The 20624-nt window shown below is 41.9% G+C and overlaps 1 protein-coding gene across 2 annotated transcripts in view; it reads right to left on the bottom strand.

Annotated features, from left to right (window-relative positions):
* DOT1L (DOT1 like histone lysine methyltransferase) overlaps positions 1-20624 on the bottom strand; it is a 642515-nt gene that overhangs the window by 213604 nt on the left and 408287 nt on the right. For both annotated transcript variants that reach the window (XM_030219845.1, XM_030219846.1), the window contains exons 14-15: positions 18232-18463; positions 3605-3718 (exon numbers count right to left, since the gene is read on the bottom strand). In XM_030219845.1, coding sequence (XP_030075705.1) covers positions 3605-3718; positions 18232-18463 — 346 coding nt within the window. The remainder of the gene's footprint in view (positions 1-3604; positions 3719-18231; positions 18464-20624) is intronic.

The following is a 20624-nucleotide window of genomic DNA, read 5'->3' as shown; positions in this document are numbered from 1 at the left end:
CCAGGGTGTGAATGTGGTTTAGGAAAGACAGGTAGTACAACAGACTGATGGGAACTCCAAAACCACTTTTTGGAGGAATTTGTTATGAAAAGTACTTAACAGAATGGAGGGAAACTGTAATATCCTCTCTTGGTAGATTCTCGAAACCAAAAACTTCTAGTTTAACAGGTAAAGCTTAAGCCATAACACGGAGAAAGCCTGGAAAAGATGTACTTTCTGGGGGAGACCTACGCCTCTGAGGTAGCGGAGAAGAATCAAAAGAAATGCCATGGGACTCCTCATCTGAGAGGTCCTGTGGGTTCTGATCTGTCTCCCAGGAGAGGTCAGAGTCTAACTCTTCAACATACTACTCATGAGGAGTATGGGGAAGAGTTGACCAGAACGTCCGCTATGAGTCGAGGTGCGTCAAGGCATATAAGCTTCTGAAGTTGGAGAAAGCTCTTCTGCCGATGAAGCATTTGTCAGTTGGGTGCAGGCTGCCCCTGCTAGTTGACGTTGAGCCGGTGTATGGGACCTCTCCCATGACTGTCTCTCTTATGTATCCATGAGCTGGTCTTTGGCTGGCACAAGCACCCTGTAAGCCTGTACAGACTGTGACTGCAGTAGCCCTGAAAGCTCTTCTTTAAGCATAGCCCAGATTTTCTCATGAAGGCTAGGCGTTAATACCAGCTGAGAAAGCACTCTGGACACAGCCTGAGAGATAGCCTGTGCAGGTGTAGAAGATCTGTAAGACCTCAAAGGCTCTTGATGAGATATAAGCTGGAGAGGAGAGTGGTCATTGCGGCATGGACGCTTCACATGCACCAAGGACATCGATGCAGGGGAGATATGGGCCAAGTGTCTGAAGGGAGAATGATGGCAATGCTTCTTAGGCTTTTTGCACTGCAGGTCCCTTGATACACGCAGCACCGATTACAAGGACGTAGAGTCGTGACTTGATTGTGGCATCAAGTCCAATGTAGCACCTTCTCAATGTTGCTTGGGTGCACATCTGATGTCGACACAGATTCCACGTCGAGTACCGAGTCTCCTGCCATGCTCAATGTGGATGCCGAACCAAAATGTTTTTCACACTGGAGTCTGTGGGCTTTAAGTGACCTTGCCTGCATATGCTGACAGAGGTTACAGTGAATGTCTGAACAAACCAATTATGGGGATCTTTGCCTGCAATAGTCCTACTGCATCGAATACACTTCTTAAAGCCGCTTGGCACCCTTGATGACATGGAGGGAAAAACGGTCGACTTGAGACCTGGTTGGCTGTGGAGGTGGTGTCGGGCTATTACTCTCACCCTCTTATAGATTTCAACCTCTTCTTGCACCTGTCTCACTGCTTTTCTTCCTTCAAAGTCCATTCCATTCATCTATTCACACCTATACCTCTCTGAGTAGCAGTCATTTATCGACCCCTTGATAAGCCCTTTTCTTCCTTTCTCACTGACTTGGAATCCTGGCTTTCCTTCTTTCTTGACCCTTCATCTCTTTCCCTCATTCTTGGGAATTTTAACATTCATGCTAATGATCCCTCTGACTCTAATGCTTCTCAGTTTTTTGCTTTAACATCCTCTTTCAATCATCAACTGTGTTCCACTAACCATATTAACCAGAATGGCCACTGTCTTGATCTAATCTTCTTATAACGTCCTCATTTTTATTTTCCAGTCCTTTCCTAATAATACCTAACATTCCATTTGCTTTCTTAGCCGCAGCAGCACATTGAGCAGAAGGTTTCAATGTATCATCAACGATGAAACCTAGATCCCTTTCTTGGTTGGTGACTCCTAATGTGGAACCTTGCAGGATGTAGCTATAGTTCGGGTTCCTCTTTCCAACATGCATCACTTTGCACTTGCTCACATTAAACGTCATCTGCCATTTAGATGCCCTGTCTCCCAATCTAAGCTCCTCTTGTAATTTTGTCATAATCCTCTTGCAATTTAACAATTTTGAATAACTTTGTGTTGTCACAAATTTAATTATCTCACTAGTTTCTCCCATCTCTAGACCATTTATAAATGTGTTAAAAAGCAGCTGTCCCAGTACAGATCACTGAGGAACCCCACTATCTACCCTTCTCAATTGAGAATACTGACCATTTAACCCTACTCTCTGTTTTCTATCTTTTAACCGGTTTTTAATCCACAATAGAACACTACCTCCTATCCCATGACTCTCCAATTTCCTCTGGAGTCTTTCATGAGGTACTTTGTCAAATGCCTTTTGAAAATCCAGATACACAGTATCGACTGGCTCACCTTTACATATTTGTTCACTCCTTCAAAGAAATGTAACAGATTGGTAAGGCAAGATTTCTTTTCACTAAATTCATGTTGACTTTGTCTCATTAATCCATGATTTTGAATATGCTCCGTAATTTTGCTCCCATTTACGTCAGATAATCGAGACTGTACTGTACTTCATTATCTGTGCACCCAACTGGGCTTTATAGTAAGGTGCTGGCAATAATTTAACTGGCTTCTTCAAATACTCTGGTGTTTTTTCGTTGTTCAGTGAGTAACATCAGTGACTCTGACCATATGCTTAATTCATGTTTATGTCTGTGTGTATAATGTAAGTGATGCTGATTTTTAAATGTCTGGTATTGGATTATGATTCCGATTCCTTCTCTGTTCTCTCCACATAAGACCTCACTGACAGAAACAGTTTGCACCAAATTAAATTTAATATGTGCCTGAAAAAGGAAATACTGGGTGCTGGAATATATTTAGTGGCTAAAGAGAGGAAACTAAGAAGACTTTTCTCCTGTAAAACAATGATTGGTTATTCTGCTCTACAAACTATTCCCATCTTTCCCCTCAGCTCTCCCTGATAAACAACTTTCTTCTGCCTTAGTTGTCGACCATCATTAACAGTTAACTGTCTACACTGGACAACTTAGATCAGTAAAACACTATTTTTTCTTCTCTTACTAACCACAACCAAACATTCCACTTCTGTCTGGGTTCCCTTCTCTGATTTGGAACCCAGGCCAGTCATTTCAGTAATCCTGCCATTTGGTTACTGGGCGGAATGTACTAAAAATGAGGGCAACCAAGAAGCAGAAATTCTTCTATCAGTGGCTACTTTGTAACTTCCCAGTGTGCACTGGTGGTTAAATGTTTTTTTTACAGATTGTCAATGGTTGTGTTTCATGGAATTAGGTAGCCTCCTTGAAATAACAGCTGTTGACCAATTCAGTACCAATGATTACCAGAGGTCACCAAGTTACTGTAGTTCTGCATGCTGCCATGAATTGTCTCCTGCCTGAGGCCCTAACAAATGATTTCATGATAAACCTTACCTCTACTATCTCAGGAAGCTGAAGATACACCCTTATGACTGCTGTCAAACCACTCAACTAACTTAGGCCAAAGCTCTCAATGCACCAAGATTGCTTAATCTGGTAGTTCTAACTGCTTACTGCTTCATGGTTTTTTTTTTTCCTCCTACTCAACTAAGAAACACTTGAAACTGTGTCATCCTAAACTACTAGAGAAGTGATGCAACAGAAAATAAATGATCAGAATATCTAATCTGCACCATAATTATTCTCCTTCCCTATCTCTTCTCTTTCTAACCTTGTCTACGGTAAACAAGTCTATTACCTAGCAGCTTCTGTAGTGCAGGTGGGGTGGGTGCCACTAACAGCTGATTAGATGGATGCCGCTGCACTTTAGGAGGTAGTTGGTAGTATGGACTATGAGGTGACTTGTAGGTATCTGCAAAGAAATAAAACAACTATGGATTAAAACAGACTTTGATAGCAGCAACATTTAAAACTGAAATATTTTTTTTTCAAATACATCTGTTTATATGCTCGAACACGTTTGTAAGATCACATTTTTGAGCTAAAAGTAAAATCATACCAAGTGTTGGCCATAAGTAATAGAACAAGCTGTAAAGATGAACAGCATGGTTTGGGACCCCACTGGTATTTTGCTGTACATTATTGGGGATGTGGACCCTTAAGTGTGAGAGCCAGCTTCAGTATGTGAGCCTAGAATCCCTAACAAAGACTATCAATTACAGTTAGCATGGTAGCGTGAGTAACATACCACAACTGCAGCTATGAGGGGTGTATAGAAAAAAAAAATGTACTGGAAAGTGAAAAGGAAACAGAGAATTTGCACAAAAAAAACAACAGAGAGAAATAAAAAAAAATCAACTGGCTGGAGAACAAACAAAACAAAATAATAGTGTTAGTAAACATCAGGATACCGATGTGATTGATCAAAAAAACCAGAGGGATCCTTTCAGTTTTGTATAAACAGTTGTGTGCAAATATGATCAAACTGCTTCAATGAATCTCAAAGTGAACAGCAGCTGAAACAACCTCTAATCTGTATAAACTTAAATACTACTGCAGCAATTAACAGGTAAGAGAGAAGAGGTAATTAACCTCATACAAAACTAAATAGTAAAAACGAATTTCAAAAACTTTTATAAATCAGAAGAGCAAATTGAGGCCGGGGGGTGGGGGGGTGGGGGGGGGGGGGAGGGGAAGGAGGAAAAATTGGGTCTTACCTGATAAATTTTATTTAGTACTACCAGACCAGCCAAGATAAATGGGTTTATGCCTCTCTACCAGCAGATAGAGATAGCAAACAAATCTTTGACAGCTTACCCTATATAAGGCACTGTAAAGCCAGCAGCTCCTCAGTTTTATTCTGTAAGAAGCCAGTTTAGACACTTCCCTTCTGGTTAAATGCACCTCAGACCAAAGTACTAGATGACCCTTCAGAATACAGGTTGATGAGATTGCCTGTAAGTCGCCTCTGGGATGGCCTCCCATCTCTTCAAACCCCCAAAGAAATGAATAGTCTATCAGACCTTTAAAACTCAGTCGTCTCATGATAACTTGAGACCTCTTTGAATAAATCAAGCAAATGTAGAACTTGAAAATTCTCCACAAATCCTCCTTTGAAATGAAGGCAATGAAAGCAATAGATTTACATGAAACCACCTTCAGCAAAAAATGACTATTGTCTGAATTGAAAACTTGCCTCTCCAAAAGTGGAAGAAACTAATGCTTTAAGAACCAGATTAAGATTCCAATTCAAGAGGATTATCTACACTGGAGGAATGAGGTTTAAAACACCTCATTATGCAATGCACAAGATTCAGCTACTTCAAAATACTGTAGTACATCCGATTTGTGGAACATAATGCTATGATCAAGTTACTCCCTTATTCACTGGCCAATACTGGCTTCCTATGTCAAGTACAAAATTCTCTTTTATCCAAAGAGCCTATTACAAAGGATAATCTCTATATTTAGCAAAATTGCTTGTTCCTTATCGTTCTTCTAGATCATTTCATTCCAGCAGCACTAATCTGTTAGTTGTTCATTCCTACAGACTAGATAGTTATCACGATGTTGCATTTTCCTGCTTAGCCCCAACTCTCTGGAATCATCTTCAGATCCTTAATTTGTTCTAAATCTATCTTAAAGACTTGGTTATGTGAACACACATTCCTCAGCTTGTCGATTTCACTTTTCGTTTATTTTAAATGCTTTACAATAATTTCCATTGTGTCCAACTCTGTTATATATTTTTCATGATTTTGTTCTCTGGTAATTTTTTGCTGTGTAATGCATTCCTTTTGTGTTGTCTCTTGTCTGGTCAAATTTTGTTATGCTTCTTAGATATATCTTAACCATGGTATGTAAAATGCCTTCCTACTTTTGTAATTACATTGTCTATCAAAATCCTTTAATTATAAATAAATTAAAAAAACACATACACAATAGAATCACAGGAGTATATGTAATCTCATGCATGAGGTGCACATCTCGCCAACAAAGCCCTTATCTAATCCTGAATTTTGTGCACACTGTCTGCTCAGTCAAGAAAACTCTTTCTTTTCAAGTATCAGACTCCTAGATATTCTACACATTACAACAGCTTGAACAGCTGAACCAACTGACTGGTAACTAGATGGCTCTCCTCTCCTAACTTTGCCCTGATGAGCCAGACATCGTTTAGATGAGCACCAAGATGTCTTCTTTGTGAAGCACCAAAGCTATGGCCATCATCTTCTTTGAGAAGGCTGAATGGCATCACTTGGAGTTGGTAATGTTGGCCTCGAATGGCGAATCACAAATACTTTTGTGCTCCTTCCAAAACAGGATATAGAGGGACCTACCTGAGGATGTTAAGAATTCTCCCTGTTTCACACTACAATGACCAAGTGAATTCTCCCTCTATGGAAGAACATAAATGTGTTAGGATAAATTCACACCTTTCAGATCTAGAATGGGGCAAAAGGAATCTTACTTCTTTAGAAGTAGCAGCTGGTGATAACACCTTTGTCCCACTCTTCCTTTGGACTGGAAACATCCACTCCCAGATGGAAGCAGCTCTACCTCTCCAACAAAGCCTCCACCACTGCTTTTTGGATGACACTCAACAGGGAGAAAAAAATATAGGCATCTGCAATACTGTAAAACCGTTCCAAGCCATGGCCTCTTTGTACAACATCAAGAACCCATTGGTCTGACATCCCCCGGGTTTAATCCTTGAGGAAAGCAAACAGTTCGCTGCACTCCTCCTTTCTGACAGCACAAAAGGTTATAGCCTGTCTTGAAATCTGGAGTGCCCTGAAGGCGCCTTTTTACCCAGGTGACAGAACTGCACATCCCAAAACCTGATTCTACTGGGACTGGATCTCAGACTCCCCCAGACCTATCCTCCAGTAATGTCCAGGGCTTAATCTCTCCCAAATCCTTAACCAACTTTTCCAAGTCTTTGACTCACAGACGTCTCTATTGAAAGAGAAGTCTAAGAGTGGAGGAGTGGCCTAATGGTTAGTGCAGTGGGATACAGACCTGAGGAACCGGGTAAGTCACTTAACCTTCCATTGCCCCAGGTACAAGATATGCTACTTAGATTGTAAGCCCATTAGGGACTGTACTAGTACCTGTATAGAAAATTGTACTTGTTAATAGCTGTATGTCTATGTGAAGGCCTCAGCACTATATCAAATAAATAAGAGTCTTCAAGGCTGCATCTGCCAACCAATTCCTCAGCCACAGCAGTCACTGGGCAAAACCATAACTGTGATGCCCCTGGCAGAGTTCCCAATAAGACTGCATAAACATCTGCCACTTATGCAAGCCCAGCTTTCATATTTCATATCCAGCTTAAACGTATAAAACCTTTCTTCCCAAGGGAAATATTCCGCAACCTGATACAATCAATGGTAAAGAGCCACGTAGATTACTGCAATGGAATATATGCGGAATGTAATAAACAACTTACAAAGAAACTCCAGACAGCCCAAAACACAGCAGCCAGGCTGATAGTCGGTAAAACACGTTTCGAAAGTACCAAACCCCTCAGAGAAAAACTGCACTGGCTCCCAATCAAGGAACGTATCACCTTCAAAATCTGCACCTTGGTCCACAAGATTATCTACGGTGAAGTCCCAGGATATATGGTCGACCTGATAGATCTCCCAACCAGAAACATCACGTACCTACTTGAATCTCCACTACCCAAGCTGCAAAGGACTCAGATACAAATTAACCTATGCATTCAACTTCTTCTACATAGTCACACAATTGTGGAATGCACTGCCAAAGACTGTGAAAACAATCTACACCATCTAAACTTCAGGAGATCATTAAAGACCTACCTATTCAGAAGGCATTCCCACCGACCTAACTTAGATGCCTCAACTCTGCAATACAGCAAAACTATAGATTGTATTGGACACTATATATTCCTTCCTATCTTCGATACCCTATGTACCTGAATATACTAACCTCACCCGACCCTAATAGCAAATTGTATTTGTTTCCATACCAGACTTGGCGATCGCCTTTATGGTATTATGTGAGCAACATTGAGCCTGCAAATAGGTGGGAAAATGTAACAAATAAATAAATATTCAGTCCTCTTTCCTCTGAAGATTCCAAAGGCAGCCGCTCAGCTCAATTTAGGAAGGTCTGCACATATAGCCACCACATGTTTCTACCTCAAAGACATACTACGATAAGGCTTCAATCTTGACATCCTTAAGGCCCTTGAGAGCCATGCCCCCCTTTCACAGTGACGGTGGTCTTCCTGGTCACCACTATAACAGACGATGTCTCAATAAGTAATTATCCTTCTACTAGGGGACCACAGGTGAATCAATCCCACTCATACACTGGAACTACTGTAGTAGTCAGAGCCTGCCAACATCAATTTTGCTTACCAATCACCCTGCCTGTCCACACAGGCACTCAGCCAGGACTGGATCCACAAACATCAAGGACAGACTCTTCCACCCCGTCCATACACAAGGAAATCCCCCAACTCTGGTTGCTCAAGTAAGCCTTGTGCACTAAAAACTCAATTTCAGGTGAAACAGGGGCCCTGAACCTCTGCCAATTCCTGTCCCCCTGCCATGAGGTGTATAGCACAAGACTCCCTCCAGAGCTAGTGTGGGAGAATCAAGAGGCTAATGAAAACTGAATGAGGAAACCACAAATGGTCGTACATTCCCATGGTGCAATATGACACAGAAAACCCCTTGTGAGACAAGACGTGGCTCCCTGAGCCTATCTCCAGAGGCCTCATGTTGAATTAACTTGCGGCTGATACTCCCTCCCTCACCACCCGAAAAGCTAGCTTTGCCTAATGTGATATTACTGCAAGAGCCACGGTGGCTGGAATGTCATGATCACATATCTGCCTCCCAATATACACAGGCTTTGAAGGCTGCTCCCAATGCTCATCTCACTAGCTCTCAATATGGGCCGCAGGAGCTCTCTCCTGTAGATTAGACTGCTGCACACAGCAGTACAACAACTCTCAGCTCCTTGTACTTCACAACTGACTCAAACCCACCAAGGCAGTGCTGAAGAGATCCCTCTGCTTATATTCAGGTAGAGCCTTTTTTATCCCCCAAATCATCCCTCAGCAGGGGAATAGGAGAGGGACCTGGACTGTTTCACGTATCTCCCCTGGGGTTTAAAAGGCAGGGCCCACAAATTCTTCCCTTCTGCCTAGAATTGTATGAGCAAAGCATGAATTTTTAAAATGTACATCCTGATTATCGTTCATCCAAATAATACGTAGCAAATGGGGTATGAACATGTTTTTTCCACCTTGTTCTTTTGGCTCATAAGATTGTTATTGAAATTTATGATCTGTGGATGACTGTTTTGCTGCTACAAAGTTAAACATGTAAGCTTTCTGCAAATTTTGAATTCATAATTACTATTTGCACGATAGATATAAAAAATGTACACAATTATTTTTTAACAGATTTAAAATTATATGATTACACCAGGTACAAAAAGTTCAGATATCCTTACAGTCAGTACTTTAAATGCATCCTTTGGCCTAAATAAGTTACCAAAACATTTTCTGTAGCCAGCTGAATCTTTTTCTATTCTTGCTTTTTGAATTTTTCCCCACTTTTCCTTGCAGAACTCTTCTAGGTCAGAAATATTTTTAGATCTCTCTACATGCCTTGCATGTTTGAGATTTCCCCACAGATTTCCAATAATATTAAAGTCTGGGAACAGACAAGGTCATTCCAAAACATTCATCACTCCTTCCTGTAAGTACTGATAAATTCATTCTTCCTTTCACGCACACAATATTTCTTGTAGCACTGGCTGCCACCTAACCAAAACTAATAGATCAACCCTAAGCTTAACTGTTAGAAAGGGATACGTGATCTCTTACCTATTAATTTTCTTTCCTTTAATCCTACCAGAACAGTCCGGAACATGTGGTTTTGTGCCTTCCTACCAGCAGATGGCAACAAAGAACAATGACTTGTGAGCTTTGCCCTATAAGTGCACCATGCAGCCTCACATCTTCAAATGACAAAGCAATGGAGACAAAGGATATGTTCTTCAATTATACTAACAATTCACCTAGGAAAAATATATGCTATGCAGAAACAACCGCTCAAAGAGATAGAAGGTTATAAACATGAGAAGAAACTATAGTCTTTGAAAACATCAATGAAAACCCAACAATACTAGACGATCAGCAGTTAACTCTGGGCTAGTTCTGGTAGAACTACTGAAAAGAAAATTAACATGTAAGACATGATTTCACCTATACTGTCCTTACAGAACAGTCCAGAATCTGTGGGATGCAGCAAAGCAGTCCTTAATGTGGGTGTGAAGATAAAATTCCTGCCTGAATAACTTTTGCACCAAATGCAGCCCCTGCTCATGCTGGCATTCAAATCCATAAGCAAACGTGTGAAGGAAAAAACACATCACTTGCCCTACAAATACTGACCAGAGTAATTGAGCATAACTCCACTCAGGAGGTTGCAATCCCTTTAACGGAATAAGCTGTTAAACAGATTGGAGACTGTTTTCCCTTAGAATATAAGCTGAATATCATTTCTTTGAGTAAATGAGCAATTGCAGCTTTAGAGACCACTCAATCCTCCGATACCTCCTAAAAGAACAGAGTCTATCTGATTTCTGGAGTTCATTTGTTAACTCTAGATACTTAAAAATGTAGTTATCTATATGATTCTCCACATGCCTTTCTTTTCAAAGAAGGTAAAATAAGCTCCTGATTGACATGAAATGTAGACAGGAAATAGGGAATTGTCCTTATGGAAGCTAAAGCTTTTGAAAACAGAGAAAAGGATCTCTACAAGACAGCTTGTAACTGTAATTCTTTTTACCAAATACTACTACTTACTACTACTAATCATTTCTATAGTGCTAATAGACGTACGCAGCGCTGTACACAGTATATGCAGATACTTACTTTCTCTCTAATGGGCCCACAATCTAAGGTGTATTTTTGTACCTGGGGAAATGGAGGGTTAAGCGACTTACCCAGGGTCACAAGGAGCTGCAGTGGATTTGAAACCCCAATTCCCCAGGATCACAGCTCATTGCACTAACCATTAGGCTACTCTTCCACTCCCCAAGAGTAGAGAGATGGCCAAAAGAAAAAAAAAAACTGAGTGAGGTCTTTCAATGTTGCTGTTTTCAGAGCCTCAAAAGGAGAACTTACTTATGCTTTAAGTACCAAATTTAAGCTTCACTTGCACAAAAATGACAAAGGGGGAATGAATACAAGAAAACTAATTACAACTGGATGGGCCACCACAGAAGACTTCTCCAAACGTCCATGAAAAGAGGACAACGCTGCTACCTGTACTTTTCAAGGAACCTAAGGTTAAACCCTTATTGAGTCCATCAAAAAGAATGACCAAGATATGTATAATTGTCAATTTAAAGGGACCCCCAACCCTCCCTATGATCCAAAACAAAAATTTTGCCTCAGAGGATCTGAACTCATATAACCCTCCGAGGGTATACATCCAGGGAATGAATGAAACAAAGCTTCAACAATTAGCCGTGTTAAGGATACAATGCAACAATGATACAGTGTTGATGAAACGTACTCTGCTCAAGCAAGGCTCCAAGAGGAAAATTAAGTCCGAATCTACAAAGTATAATGACCAGTCAAAATAGAGGGCACCAAGTATATTAGGAAAGCTAACTGATTAATGGGAATTAGAGACTCCCCTAATCTCTCTACCTACCCCCTACTGCCCAGCAGCCCAAAAAACCCATAAAACCAAAACAAGAGACAGAAAAGAAAGAACACAGATCACCTCCTAGGAGGAGTGGCCTAGTGGCTAGGGTGGTGGACTTTGGTCCTGGGGAACTGAGGAACTGAGTTCGATTCCTGGCACAGGCAGCTCCTTGTGACTCTGGGCAAGTCACTTAACCTCCATTGCCTGCTGCATTGAGCCTGCCATGAGTGGGAAAGCGCGGGGTACAAATGTAACAAACAAACAATACCCAGTGATGAGATCTTCTCAAAGAGTATTAAGAACTAAACTTCTAGCCTTGGGAGGAAGTAAAGAAATATAAGACTCCCAAATTGCCAAAAATTTCTGCTTATGTTTAGGAGCACTGACCACTCCCTGTTTTTCCAACAACACGTGTTGGTGTAAGGAATTCCTCCAGCCCCAATAAGATGGAGAATCGGACGTCATCCACATTTTAAGAATCAACTTCTTACACAAACAGTTGCTGTACAAATGAACAGACGAGGGCTGCTGTTACCAGAGGGGAAAAATTCAAATTGATCTAACAAAAAAAACAGAAGAGGAGACAGGAATAGACATGCCTAATAAATTCTCCCGGAAATGGATCACCTGAGTCCATAATCTGTGGATAATATAGCATCCCAAAAAAGCATGACAGAAGGAATTGGAGCAAGTTGAAAATTTTAGGAAATAGGGAGTTGCTACACCCCCCATGTGGAACAACTGAGTTTTGGATATGTAAGCACGATGTAAAAGTTTAAATTGACATTCCCTTAAATCTGCCATTATTGACAGCTGGGGAATATGAGAAATTAATATACCTATGTTGAGAGAAGCAGGTGATCTATTTAAATCTTCTTCTCACCTTGCTTACACCACCAAAAAAGTTTTAAGAGGGATAAAATTGAAGGAGAGATTTATAAAGGGTAGAGACAGAAAATCGATCTCTCTCACCCCCTACAAAAAGCAGGTGTAGCTTATCCCAATGGTCTGCTGTTAAAGCTATGTGATCTAATGAAGCCACATAGTGGCATAATTGAAGATCAGCAAACCTATCCACCAAAGAAGTTGAAAAGCCCTCGAGAGGCAACAGACAGCCATCAGTGTGAAGTACATGTTCCAAATGAGTAATCCCCAGAGTTGCCCATTTGCGAAAGGCTATATTGAGTCTCGGAGAGAAGCGGATGTTCCCCTGAAGTGAAAGCAATCTAAAGAGGTAAGGAGGCAGACCCCACAATTTAGAGAGATCAGCCTATACGAAGCCATAGCACTGGAGTCTATCTGGCTTTAAAAGCACTATCATCTGCGCTGTGTGCAGTGAAGATGGTAAAACTTGATGCTGTACCATGTATGTTTACACATTAAGCAGAGGTGGGTGAATATAATCTTGCAAGATTTTGTAAAATTCTGCACATGCGCAATCCATCTGTGCCAGGTGCCTTATGAAGTGCACTATTACCCAGCGCCAAAATCAAATCTTCTGGGAGCATTCAATAACTCTTTCTGAGTAGAAGACACAGTAGGCAACTGAATGTTGTCTAAGAACAAAGAGCCATCCAATGTGTCCTCAGGTGAAGGGCCATACAAACTTTCGTAATATCATTCAAAGATGGCATTGATGTCTTCAACTGATGTCACTTTCCTTTCCTTGTCGTCTGTCAATTGCAGAACTCTAGAGTGGCCCTGCTTAGTCTTAATCAGATGCACTAATAACCTACCCACCACCTCTGAAATTTTTGATGTTCATCAGAAGAAAGACAGGTATCCTACAAAAATGAAATATCAATGGCCCGTCTATGCAAAAACTGTAAAACTTTTTGTCTCTTAAGCAGAAAGGTTACTCCCTCCACGTTACAAGTAGAAACTTTTAAAGGGCTCATTTAGTCAAAAAGGTCAGGAAAGCAACACATTTTCTGTCCTACAGGAGAAGGTCTCCTAGACCCAGGCTGCCTCTCCACGTTCAGATCTGAATTCCAAGGAGCTACTCACGGAGGTGATGAGAGAAAGGAGAGAGAGAGAGAAAAAAAAACCTCCCTACATCACCCAATGAACCTCTTATTGTCCCCAACCCATCACCCAACTTGTGCCCAATCCTTAGAAAACAAGACTACCCACCCGGTCTCTATGTACCAGAGAGCTCCCTCCTCCCCATCTGTTAAAAAAAGAAATTTTACTGCCTCCCATTTATTACTACCCTTAGCCTGCCCAGCAACCTGGACGTAATATCATAACTAAGTGTTCTCAAGAGACTCCTCTATGTAGGATATATAAGTAGCAAAAAGGCATAGTGACGGCACCAAGATAGCAGAAAAGAAATAAAACAGCCTCCCTTATCATTCCAGACTTTCAAGTCCTCAGCTGATGAAGTCCTATGCAGTCTCTTCTGGTAAACCATGTCTGATAACACTGGTCTCTACAGACACCGCTCTAACAATCCACATAAAGAAGATGGCATCCAAAGATCAATCAGGCATATGGCTTCTGCTACAGGGGCAAATGCCTGGGTGACGCCATTATGAAAAGGTCACAAATTAGCAGGATAAGCTAAGATGTTCCCTTTTGCTGGAGCAAATAATTGCAGACAGAGGAAACAAGGAACCAAACTCCTCCAATCAGCCCACTGGGCAGCTGAATATAGGAACGAAAGTCCCACATATCACAATCTATACTGTTGTAAAAAAAACCTGGAATCCAACAGATAGGCGTTCTACTCAGTCCAACCTACATTCATTCTCTCCATGCCACTGAAACTGCTCTAAACTCAGTGTGGAGGTAAAGAAAGCTGAACCACAAAGTGCAGGGCTACCAAAGCAGAGCCATAAGAATGGGCCACACCATTATGAAATATCAGCAGTCGCGCTAGAGTAAAGCATATATTTGTTTAACTGAGAGCAAATTGGAGCAAAGACTTTTCTCATTGAAGAAACAGTCATGGAATAGTCCTGGAAGCAGAGAATAGGCGTAACTTCATATTGTGCAGCTGTTTTCCACCTCGTGGGTATAATTAAGTAATTTAAAGATTACTACTCGTGGTTTGTCTCAGTACTGTCCCAAGCGGTGGGTCCATTCAATCCTTAACAGTCCGTTTTCACAGCTGAGAGAAAGCGACTTTTGTAAGCCACGTTTCTAAAAATGTCCGCAGCTCTAAATCCAGGAAAGCCTCAGGCAATCAACTAGGCAGAGGTTATTTCTCAGTAAGCGATTTTCCAATTTGTCTAGTTTATCTTAAAGGCTCTTTAAGCTTAGAATCCACACCAGGACGATGAACCTCAACATCTTCACAGTGTCCTCAATGTCACTAACCGACGCTGCAGCACTTGCACATCTTTAGTCAGGCTAGTAAACTGGAGTCCATAATGCCTAATTTATCAAATATTCACTGGAATTGCTTACTCATGGATGACTCCAAAGCAGCATTCACCTCTGCAATTATTTCCGCTGCCCACACAGAGCTCGCTGATATTGGTGAAGGCTGGTTCTGCTCCACCATTTTGGCATCAGGTGCCTGGCTCTTCTCTCACTCTTTTTTGGTCAGATGAGCGGCCATCTGAACATCCAACTAAGCTGAGGTGCTGATGAGGCACTAAAAAAATAGAATAGCTTGAACCCCAATACCAAAACGGAGTAAGAACAGAGGGATAACTGCAGAGAAAGGTTGGGGAGTTCGGAGCTCTCAGACATCTGTCCTCACTACACCATCACTCTACCAGAAATCTGATTAAAGTTTTTAATTGTGCAATTAATCGCATGATACAAATGTATAAGTTTAAATAAATTTAGCATGTACATGTGGAGGCTTGTTTTCAAAGCACTTAGATTTACACAGTAACCTATAGAACTTTGTAAGTCCTTTGAAAATGAGCCCGGGTTATTTACATTTTTTAAAAACTGATCCTAAACATTCAACCAATAACTGATTCCATCTCCTCCCTCCCCTGGCATCTTCACCTCCCTTCCCTCCATCCATGATCACAATTTGTTTCTCTTCTTTCCCTTCTAGGGGCACCATCTCCCTTCTTTGATTCTTCCATCCCCTATTTCTACCATCTGTCCCTCTCCCCCCAACTCTTTTTCTCTAACTCCCTTTTTTTCTCCTGGCACCTCTTATCTCACAGGCACCCCCACCCCCTGCATCTCTCCCTCTTCTCCTCTTTCTACCATCCCCCCCCCCCCCCCTCCTCCCTGCATCTCTCTTCTCCTCCCACTGCTGCCCCTCCCCTGCATATCTCACTCTTCTCCTTTCTCCCACCACCGCCCTTCCCCTGCATTACTCGTTCTTCTCCTCTTTCTCCCGCTGCCCTCCACAGCGAGGTACGCATCTTTCTCTCTCCCCCTCTTTTCCTGCTGACAGCGGCACCTCTTCTTACTTCTCCAGCACTCGGGCAGACCCTTCTCCTCTGAAGTTCCGTCTCCCTGTTCCTCACAGCCACTGCAGTAAAAGCACGCTGTCTCACCTGTGCCGAAGCCTCTCTGTAAAAGGAAATTCCACCTCCTCTGACAGAACTTCTCATTTCAGGAAGAGGCTTGGAGCCAAGTGAGAGACAACGTGCTTTGAGTGCAGCGGCCATGAGGAGCAGGGAGGAAAAACCGCAAAGGAGAGAAGAGTGCCAGACAGGTAAGAAGTAGTGCAGGCAGAGAAATGCTGGATGTTTGAAGGTGGGAGAGAAACACATTAATTCACTTTAAAAATGTTAACGCAAGTTAAACATTTAACACATAATTGTGTTATTAATGCATTAAATGTGAAGCTCTAAATTTTTCTATTATATTGGAGCTCAGTCACCCAAAAGAAGGAATCCTCTTGCTTTTCTGGGTACCAGTTCTCCAACTGGCCCAGAAGCTTTTATTACAACAAGTTCAGAAGCCACACTGTCCGCCCATCACCACAAGCTGGAGAAATACTGAAAACTTAAGGCTGCATGGCTCACAAGTTGTCGTTCTCAGTCTTCATCTGCTAGTAGACAGGCACAGACCTACAATTTCTGGGATGGTATGGTAAAGATAAGGAAGTAATGTTTTCTTCAAATTCTTCACTTTTTTTTTCTCCAAAGATACCTTGTGTGGGTGTAGCTATATAGTTCAATTTTGTTCTATCAGTCCAAGACACTTTGCTCAAAACATTTAGATGAGGGCATAGGAAAGCTTTCCTTATGACAATTCTCCGAAGCAAATCACTGATGTGTAAGCAACAATACACTATGTATACCTCTGGACAATTACTCCAGCATCAGCTAAACTTTTCAGTAAGATTTGTATACCCTTTTGCAGATCTGACTAGTCTTCCGGCAGTTCTATAGGTCATTTTTCATACCTTGATTTCAGTTCTATTTAACTTCCCTTATTTAATAATGCTTTTGACATTTTAAATTGTTGACTGGACACATCTGATTTTTTTTTTCTAGCCTTCCCCTGCTTTGTCAGTGAATTATCTTCATTTTCAAATGCTTAGTTGCTTAGAGGAGCCCATGGCTGTTGAAAGTAGACAGATCAGAAGGTAAGAGACTAAGAGAGTCAGAGTATTTGTTCAATCATATTTCAGATCTCTTCACGAAGTTCATCTCACTAACTGAAGGCCTAATAAATCACTAAATGTTTTGGGTTTCAATGACAACTTCACTACTACTATTTTTTTTTGATCGACTGGAGGGGTGTCCAAACTTTTGTACATGCCTTATTGAGCTTTATTAATTTCAGTCTGTTAAAATAAACAAGTAATAATTACACCTTAAAATTTTCTAAAATAAGTAATAATCACACATTAAAATTTTCTAAAACATGTTTAACTTTGTACTTGTAGAAGCTGCATCAGCTTCTGTTCAATATATGATTCAGTGAAACATACAATTTGATCAGCAATTCCTAAATATTTGCACACAGATGTAGGGTGAACACAATATTCTGTTCACCCTACAGATAAATCCAGTAAGGAGAATGCCTCCAGTTTAGCACACAACAGACATTCTTTTTTGCTATCATCACAATATATGTAATCCATAACCGAGTTGTAACAAACTGTATTTCCACCATTCACAATGTATTGTAAGCCACACTGAACCAGCAAATAGGTGGGAAAATGTGGGATACAAATGCAATAAATAAATAAATAAATAAAATATGCGGAAAAGATTAAGATACAGTCCTCATGAAAACAGAGGAAGATAAAAAAAAAGTGAGGAATATGATCAAGCAAAGGAAGTCCAATCTGGTTAAAAGAGCCTTTAATAAATACAATGTTCATCTATATAAGTCCATGGCACAAACAAAAGAACTTGACACGTCTGTGTTTCGGCAATGATGCCTGCATCAGGAGTCACAAGAATCTAAGATGTGTCATTAAAATAATGCAATGAACTATTATGGGTAGTCAAGCCAGAATGCTAAACACTCACCCGTGCCAGATCCTCAGGACCTCAACTCCTCACTGGTACATGGGTAAGTGTGTAGCAGTCTGACTTGAATGCCCATAACAGTTCATCGCCTTTAATGACACAATTCTTAGATTTTTATGACTCCTGCCTCTTTTTTTAACCAGACTGGACTTCTTTTGCTGATCATATTCCACACTTTTTACCTTCCCATTATCACAGTATATTCATGAGATATATAGCAAAGATTGTTGGAGGAAGAGGAAACATTCTGGACTGGATTTTGGTTCCTGCGTTCCTGCAATAAAAGTCATGGGCACTCTGCTTACCCTGAGGGGAAGTTGATGTGTGGGACACAGTTTGAGCATGCAGGACATCCAGTGCAGTCTGGTTCTTCTTGGCTTTGCGTTCTGAGTTTGCTATGTTCATCTTCTTGGGACGCCCACGCTTCCTGCCAGCCATCTTTCTTCCTTTCTTGCTCAGCTTCTTCTTGCGTGGCTTTGCAGGAGATGGCTTTTTAACCACTGCTGTCCCAGTTTTATCTTCTTCAGCACCAGAATCCTAACACAAAAACAATTCCATGTACGTAACTCCATTGTATGGACAATGAAGATACATACCTGTAGCAGGTATTCTCCGAGGACAGCAGGCTCAATATTCTTACGTGTGGGTCGTCGTCCGCGACAGCCCAGGAGACCGGAAATTTTCTTCAGAAAAAACCTAGAAGTATGTAGAATGCTCGGTTGTGCGGGCCCGAGCTGCATCCTGCCCGCGACACAAGCCTGACTAAAATCAGTTAAATAGAAAGCAAACAAGATAAATGAATACAACTCCAAAGGGGAGGAGGGAGGGTTGTAAGAATATTGAACCTGCTGTCCTCGGAGAATACCTGCTACAGGTATGCATCTTCATTTTCTCCGAGGACAAGCAGGCTCTAATATTCTTACGTGTGGGTATCCCTAGCCCCCAGGCTCACTCAAAACAATGAACAATGGTCAATTGGGCCTCACAATGGCGAGGACAGAACATAGATTGACCTGAAATCAAAATCAACTAGGTGATAGTGTAGCCCGGAACAAAACAGAAATGGGCCTAGAAGGGTGGAGTTGGATTCTAAACCCCGAACACATTCTGCAATACCGACTGCGCAAACCGACTGTCGCATTGGGTATCCTGCTGAGGGCAGTAGTGAGATGTGAATGTGTGCACTGATGACCACGTTGCAGCCTTGCAAATCTCTTCAATGGAGGCTGACTAAGAGGCATATTTTCAAAGCACTTAGCCTTCCAAAGTTCCATAGAAACCTATGGAACTTTGGAAAGCTAAGTGCTTTGAAAATAGTGACATTAGTGAGCCACAGACGCAGCCACGGCTCTAACATTCTGAGCCGTGACATGGCCCTCTAAAGTCAGCCCAGCTTGGGCATAAGTGAAGGAAATGCAATCTGCCAGCCAACTGGAAATGGTGTGTTTTCCGATGGCAACTCCCATCATGTTGGGATTAAAAGAAACAAACAGCTGGCCAGACTGATGATAGGGCTTTGTCCGCTCCATGTAAAAGGCCAATGCTCTCTTACAGTCCAAGGTGTGCAACTTGTCCTCACTAGGGCGTGTGTGTGGACGGGGAAAAAATGTTGGCAACACAACTGACTGGTTCAGATGGAACTCCGACACCACCTTCGGCAAGAACTTAGGGTGTGTACGGAGGACTACTCTGTTATGATGAAACTTGATATAAGGTGCATGCACTATAAGGGCTTGGAGCTCACTGATTCTACGAGCTGAAGTAACAGCCACCAAGAAAATTACCTTCCAGGTCAAGTACTTCAGATGGCAGGAATTCAGAGGCTCAAAAGGAGGTTTCATCAGCTGGGTGAGAACGACGTTGAGATCCCATGACACTGGTGGAGGTTTGATAGGGGGCTTTGACAAAAGCAAACCTCTCATGAAGCGAACAACTAAAGGCTGTCCAGAGATAGGCTGACCTTCTACACGTTGACGATAAGCACTAATCACACTAAGATGAATTCTTACTGAGTTGGTCTTGAGACCAGACTCTAATAAGTGTAGAAGGTATTCAAGCAGGGTCCGTGTAGGACAAGAAAAGGGATCTATGGCCTTGCTGTCACATCAGATGGCAAACCTCCTCCATTTAAAAGAATAACACTTTTTCGTGGAATCTTTCCTGGAAGCAAGCAAGACCCGGGAGACACCCTCTGACAGACTGGAGGTTGGGATGTAAGCGACCCTTGGTTCTGAGTGATGAGAGTCAGAAAACACTCCAATCTCCATGGTTCTTCGAAGAACAACTCCAGAAGAAGAGGAAACCAGATCTGACGGGGCCAGAAAGGTACAATCAGAATCATGGTTCCACGGTCTTGCCTGAGTTTCAGCAGAGTTTTCCCTACTACAGTTATGGGAGGATACGCATACAGAAGACCTGTCCCCCAATGTAGGAGAAAAGCATCCGACACTAGTCTGTCGTGGGCCTGAAGCCTGGAACAGAATTGAGTGGCAAAAAGATCTACCGAGGGGGTGCCCCATGCTCGGAAGATCTTGCGGACAATGTCCATGTTCAGTGACCACTCGTGAGGTTGCATGATCCTGCTCAACCTGTTGGCTAGACTGTTGTTTACGCCTGCCAGATATGTGGCCTGGAGAAACATGTCATGGCGGTGAGCCCAAAGCCACATCCTGATGGCTTCCTGACACAGAGGGTGAGA

This window comes from Microcaecilia unicolor, chromosome 11 (genome assembly GCF_901765095.1).
Source record: "Microcaecilia unicolor chromosome 11, aMicUni1.1, whole genome shotgun sequence".
In the NCBI taxonomy this organism is placed as follows: domain Eukaryota; kingdom Metazoa; phylum Chordata; class Amphibia; order Gymnophiona; family Siphonopidae; genus Microcaecilia; species Microcaecilia unicolor.
The sequence above is the reverse complement of the archived record's forward strand: the minus strand, read 5'-3'. Positions and strand labels throughout refer to the sequence as shown.